At 48.8% G+C, this 6,691-nt stretch overlaps 1 protein-coding gene across 1 annotated transcript in view; it reads left to right on the forward strand.

The window, feature by feature from the left end:
* The first annotated feature begins 1,992 nt into the window (after positions 1 to 1,992).
* Positions 1,993 to 6,691, forward strand: part of E2F5 (E2F transcription factor 5) — a 16,988-nt gene continuing 12,289 nt past the window's right edge. Inside the window, exons 1-3 of the mRNA XM_019651622.1 lie at positions 1,993 to 2,007; positions 2,892 to 3,001; positions 3,816 to 3,977. Of these exons, the coding sequence (XP_019507167.1) occupies positions 1,993 to 2,007; positions 2,892 to 3,001; positions 3,816 to 3,977 (287 nt within the window). The remainder of the gene's footprint in view (positions 2,008 to 2,891; positions 3,002 to 3,815; positions 3,978 to 6,691) is intronic.

The raw sequence follows: 6,691 nt of genomic DNA on the forward strand, positions 1-6,691 counted from the left end.
AAAATTGCTTTGAAGGATGGACTAGGTGCTGGCATTGGTGCATAGCTTCCCAAGGGGAGTACTTTGAAGATGACTATAGTGATATTCAGCAACGAGGTGTGTAGCACTTTTTCTAGGATGAGTTCGTGAACTTAATTGTCAGACCTTGTATATACAATGTTTTGGTTACTGTTTATTATTTTTTAATCAGTAAATAAATGGAAAGACCATTTTCAGCCCATTTCATACACTCTCGATGAAACCGCCTTTGGACCACTGGTACTTGAATAGCTTTTCCAGTGCAGTTATATCCTTGGGAACTGTTGACCCATTTGTTTACGTCTTTTAAAGTTACAGAAGCACATTTGAAAATGTTTTGCCACAGATTTATTTCATGACTATATAATTAAAGCCAAATGGCACCTCGTTCTTCAGTAGCTTTCTGAATCTGTTTCCTACGAAGCTGGGAGAATGACACTGACTCTCCAAAGCGGCCGGGAGGGTTAAATTAGGTGACGTTTGTGGGAGGTCCTGCAGCACAGTTAGTTACCCCGTTACTGCCTTATGAAAGGCTCTGAGCTGTGGGTTGACATCAACTATTGTACATTTTAATTATCTTTAACAGTGTTTGAAATTCGTGTAAACCGTCCCGTGAGATAAATGGACAGAGCATGTAACAGGCACAGCTGAAAGTGAGTTCCTGCCGCTCTCTTTAATGCTCATTAAGATATTTCACAGGCAATCTTCATATGTCACTTGGGGTCCTTCTGCCTTATGCCCAGGGCCCGTCACTGCACGTGTGCGTGTTTATAGCCGATGGATCGTGTGTGGTGTCTCCTGCACACTGTGGTTTGGGGTCCTGGCCCTCGCAGTTGCGTTGGTGTTTGAAGCCCAGCCGCTCAAATGCGGAGATCCCGGGGTCCCGGGAGAGAGGCAGAAACCGCTCTGTGCGTGGAGAGCCTGGGAGACCGTGTTCCCGTGGTCACTGCTGGGTGCTCACCTTTGCTGTGCGGCTTCCTGATCCCAAGGCCATCCTTGGGTAGAGGGCTGCAATTCACCCTACCCTGACAAAGCTCCAGGCCACCGCTCCCTCTGGGAGCTCACTGCTCTCTTGTTCAAGCGCCTGGAAAGCCGGCCCAGCCCCCGTGTGTGGCCTCTCAGCTCCCCTGGTTTGTCCTGCCCACCTTCACCGCTCAGACGTGGGAGGTGTATTTTAGGGGCGATGTGTGCTTGCTTGTTTTCCTGAACAGTTGAGTCTGTGTGGCACCTTTAGAGGCTTCCTTTATGGCTGTCTGTATAGGGCAAATCCTGTAACAACAAATATAAACTTGATGTCGGTTATTCGCCAGCCGCCGTGGCAGCGTGCAGTGAGGACGTGCCCACTGCCCTGCCTGCCCCTGGCCAGTACCCAGGCTGCTCTCCGGCTGGAGACAATGCACAGCACGGTGATGCCAGTCAGCACCCCTAACCTCCAAAGGACCGGCACAGGGTCCAGGGCTTCCTCCCGCTGTCCTGGAGGAGACCCTCACATCCCTCTTCTCAGCCGTGAGCTACCCCCCGCTATCCCTTCACTGCGCCCATTCCCACTGCTGAAAAAATAAAAAGCAACCAGGAGACGCCCCGCCCCTCCCTTACCTGCCTGGCCTGCACCCAGGCGCTCTGCTGGATTGCCTGTGGCCGGCCCTCCCCCTGCCCACCTACAGCCACCTCTTTAGCCGTTGTCCCTTCTCTCAGAGTTGGCCCCACTTTCTGGCTCTTCCTTCTGTCTGCCACATCCCACTGACTCTCCAGTCCGCCCTTGAGGCACAGGCCCCCTTCCTGAGTGACTGCACAGTAGTGACCTGGCACTTTTGGATTGCTGGAACCGACATTTCATTTAAGGTGCCCAGTGCTCATGAGGTGAGCAGTAGCTCCCGTGGAAGGGGGTTCCATAATCAATAAGGTGACCGGGATGGCTGGTCACCAGTGATGCAAAGCTAAACGCTGTTCAGGGATTCGGGCAACGTGCCGAGTATGGTCAGTAAGGACGTAAAGGTGTTTTCTCGTGACGGCTCCCCCGAATCTTAGACTGTGGCTTCCCATGCAGATGGTCTGTTGTCTCATCCCCTCTGAAGGAGAGCCTTAGGGTCACCTTTCTGCGAGGTTCTGTTGGTTCCATCGGGAAACAAGTGTCAGAGATGTGAGCAGGAACTAGTGAGAGGAACTGTCCAGCATTCCCGAACTCACTCACAAGATGACTTGAAGACCTTGTTGATCTTACTTAGTGTGAGTGAAACTGCCGAGCTGTTGCATGTTGTCGGCCAACAAGGGCAGTTCGCCCTCGTGAGGTTTCTTGTCAGTCTGGCCCCAGTGTTGGGTGGCCTGATGCAGTCATCCGTTTTCATCGTGAATTTAAAAAGTGCAGGTTTGACAATGTGTGTATACTTCAGAATTTCCCCCAGGTATGTTGACTTAATTACTGAGAAATCGCTGAGATATAATTTTTCAAAGTTTCAAAAAGTAATTAAGGCCATCGTCTTTAGACAGGACGGTCCATGAGCAGAGACACCAGATAGGAAGTGATGTAGGTAGGCAATCAGTGGCCCCTTCTCAGGGCTAGTCCAGAAGGTGACATGCAGTATTCTTAGTGTGGGGGGTTTTTTTGGGGGGTGTGGCTAGGGGGGGACTATGTGTCATGACCTCTTCACTTTTTTTTCCGTCGCAGCATGTGCTGGCGTTTAGCTGGAATAACTTCTTTGGCATTTGCAGCGTTGGAGAGCGAGCTATTGTTCCCAAGCAGCTGACTGGGTCAGATTTGGGGTGGGGTTCTCATGCTGTGAAGTTCATAACCAGCCCTTTCTGGCTTTCAAATATGAATTGTAATCTGTCTCATTGTTCTTTGTTCTCCCCCACCCCACCCTTATTTAAAACAGGCTGCAGACACTTTGGCTGTGAGGCAAAAGAGAAGAATTTATGACATCACCAATGTCTTAGAAGGAATTGACTTGATTGAAAAAAAGTCAAAAAACAGTATCCAGTGGAAGTAAGTTACAACCAGGACTGTCTTCTAAAACCTTTATTTTTCTCTCCAGTGCTCTGTGAAATCTGACCTTTCTGCCCCGAGTCCTCAGTTTCAGCCCCCACTGTCATCACTTTTCCTTGGACCTGCCCCGAGCTTCCCTGTGTCCCTGGATGTCACTGCCGGGTTAGGTCGTTCTTTGCTCTCTCTGCCATTTCATTTACACTCTTAGAATTCAGAACTTAAGTGCTCTCTCAAGCCACTCATTTGGCACACCCTGTATCCTGCTTCGTATTATTAACCCTTCTCTAACCCCTCTCTGTTTATCAGCCAATTAACTAATATAAACTTAAGAACAGGAACTACGTCTTATGTACCGTCCAGATCATAGTTGATTGAAATGCATGTTGTCATTTGTTAACTGCTGTATGATTGTGTGTTTGAATGTGACAAGTATTTTCTGTTCTTTAAAATTGTCCCCTTTAGTCTTAGTTTTTAGTGGTTTTTTTGTTGCCAAAATATTGAAAGGCTATGATTTATTTTACCTGCACCTCGGTCTGCCTGTGAGACTCCCAGGTGTGGCTGTTTGGCTGTGACATTGTTTTGGTGCCTCAGTCACCAGCCCGACCTTCCAGGTGACAGAAACCACTCTAAAACATACCAAGAATTTTTGTAATTTGACTGTTCTTGGGAGCAAGCCTCTTCAGAGGTATGGCTTGACATTTTCTAAGGCTTTGAATCCTTGGTCTTCAGAGGAGTGTAAAGGTTTTTATGACTATAAAGATCAAGTGATGTTAACCGGGGCCCGACGCTGGTACTAATTCTCGTCTGTTTTAAGAGGCGTAGGCGCTGGCTGTAACACGAAAGAAGTCATCGACAGATTAAGATGCCTGAAAGCTGAAATTGAAGACCTGGAACTGAAGGAAAGAGAGCTTGACCAGCACAAGCTGTGGCTCCAGCAAAGCATCAGAAACGTGATGGAGGACTCCATCAACAATCGATATCCTTTGACATAAGTAGGATGGACGGACAGACAGCTGGAGGGTGTGTGTTTACAAGCACATTCCCGCAGGCTGAAGCCCGGCGCTTTATTCTACTGCGTTTAGAGACTTACGTTTCGGGAGTCGATGTACCATTTTAATTTTATAATATGTTCCTGATCATTCCTACAAGTATTTTAAAATGTTCCCTTTTTAAGTAGTGCATCTGCTAGCATCATTCCTGTGCTGCATTGAGAAAAGCAAGTCGCTGTCCGTCCGGCCCACCCTGATGGGCTGTAATGGGCCAGCCCGTGTGCTCAGGCCCTGCGGCCACTGCAGGTCACTGCAGAGCATGGGCACCCTTAGATCACTGCGTTCCGTGTGCTGACNGCTGTGCGGCTTCCTGATCCCACCGGGCCCTCGGCGGACAGCGCGCCCCGCTGCGGGAGAGACAAAACAGCAGCGGCAGAGCCCCTTCCTCGCCCGCCTCTCGTCGCCCCGGTGGTCGGAGGGGACTTGCGTTCGGCACCTGACGCGGGTTGGCCGTCGCGCGAAAAGAGGGTGTTTTGTCACTTTCACGCGAGGCCGTGGGAGCGCCAGCAGGCTGTACTGTTCCGTGGCGACGCGCGCTTCGCCGTCGGCTCCCGTGCAGGGGGGCTGCTGGGGCCACAGAGTGACCCGGCGGTTCCCGGCGGGGCTCGGAGGGGTGCGCAGCGCCTGGAACCCGGGGTGGTCACTTGCGGGAAGTCATCCAGCGCAGCAAGTTTCAGTAAGAACCGAAGCCTGAAAAACCAGCCAGAGAACAAAAAGCGCTAAGGAGGGCGCAGTCCCTGCACACGCCTCCCGGGCGGGCGGGCGGGGCCCGGGGGTGGGCCCTGGACCTGGCCTGGCTACCCACCGGCTGCAGCCACCTGGGCTGGGCCCGCGGAGCCCCCCGCATCCTCCAGGACCCCCTGAGCGCAGGGCCTCGCACCCGCCCAGGGCGGGCGCCTTGAAGGGCCTCCGCTTGCCCTGGACGCAGTAGGTGCTAAGTAAGTGATGCTGAGTTGTCCCACTTGACACCAAGGAGGCGTGAGGCACCTGTTTTGCATTCGGGGAGGTAGTGTCTGCCGGCTTGTTTTCCAAGCGTTACTCCTGGAATGCCACCCCACCTTTGGAAATCCCTTGTTCTCTTTTTTTCCCACAGCCCCTTCCTCCCTCCCTGAGCTGCTTTATGACACACGCAGTGTAGTCTTTAAGGTGTCATGAGCCAACATGGATTCTGTTTAAGGAATGTCCCAGGACGTCATGAGGTCATCAGAGAAAGCAGGATGTTCCAAACACCGCGTGCAAACCGCGACTCAATATCTAGGAAACCTGCCGTAGCCTGTGATTTCAGGAAAAGCAATCAGGCAAGCTTGGGGTTTTCCAGATAAAACTGAACCCGGAGGATTGGCTCAGAGGGCTATACCCTCAACCTGCCTGGAGCATGAGGCGCTGTACCCCTAAGTCCTTTGGCCTCCCCCTGTGTCATCTGCCGGATGTCATGGGCTGTGGGCAAGAAGTGGATTTAATATTTTTTCACAATATTGTCTAATTCACCCTGGAACTTCCCTAAAAGTGCAGAGGTGTCTGCAATAATATTACGTCTTATTATATTAATGATTTTTTTTTTACTCCTAGCGGACCATTTGAGTATCATCCTTTTTTACATATATGTGGAAAACAATTTTTCCTTATTTACATATATTTTTCATTTATTTGCATATATATATATATAAAATCTTATACATGTGACCCTCTTACATTGAAATCTGTCCAATGATGTTTCTTCTGGTGCACCATTGTAAAAGGCCGTTCGGACACTTGACATTACATGTTGAGGATGGACTAACGCGGATAATTATAAAATTTCCTCTAATGTGAACTTATCAAGTCACATTGTTTCTTATATTCTTCTAACTTTGGGGGTCCGGGGGTTATTTCAGCATAAGTTATTGACACTTTTGAGTTATACACTTGATATTTTTTTAAAAGCAGTTAATGAAACATCACTTTTGTGAATATCATGAATATAAAATTATATCAGTCTTCACGTCCAAATGTCTTGGAGAGCCATAAAATATCCAAGACCACATAAATGCTATTTATTCTATACTATATATAGTCTATATATTATATATAAATGCTATATCTCCATATTATATATGAATATAATGCTGTATCCTAGTGATGCATTTCTTGAGTAAGACAATAAAAGTAAAGTTCCATTTTAAATAGAAAGCTTGTGCATTTCAGAAATACTGAGTATAGTTTGGGGCAGTGAAAGCACGGAGGCGTTTTTAGGAGAGAGAACTTTGGGGCAGAATGCTGAGTGGGAATTAAAGCACTTGCATGCTGCTTCTGGAGGGGGCCCTTGTGTCCTTGAAGTGAGTTATTTATTCCTTGGCTTTTAATTTCCTTGCAGCCTCAATGTCCCGCCAGCCCCACTGCAAGCACACAGCAGCCTCCTCCAGACACTCTTTCCCCTTGGCCCCCACCTGAGGCAATCTCTCATTTTTCAACCTCTTAGGACAGTTTATCTCTGCCCTGTGGCACTTGCATTTTTTAAACCTCATTCTGCAGTGTCCCAAAGCCTTAGATATACAAGGTCTGACAAGTTTGTGAACTTGTTGCAGTGATGCTGCTAACCCCTTTTGATATCAGAGGGGTTATTCATTATGAATTTGTACCAACTGGACAAACAGTTAACCAA

The sequence above is a fragment of the Hipposideros armiger genome, unplaced genomic scaffold, assembly GCF_001890085.2.
Source record: "Hipposideros armiger isolate ML-2016 unplaced genomic scaffold, ASM189008v1 scaffold_163, whole genome shotgun sequence".
Classification (NCBI taxonomy): domain Eukaryota; kingdom Metazoa; phylum Chordata; class Mammalia; order Chiroptera; family Hipposideridae; genus Hipposideros; species Hipposideros armiger.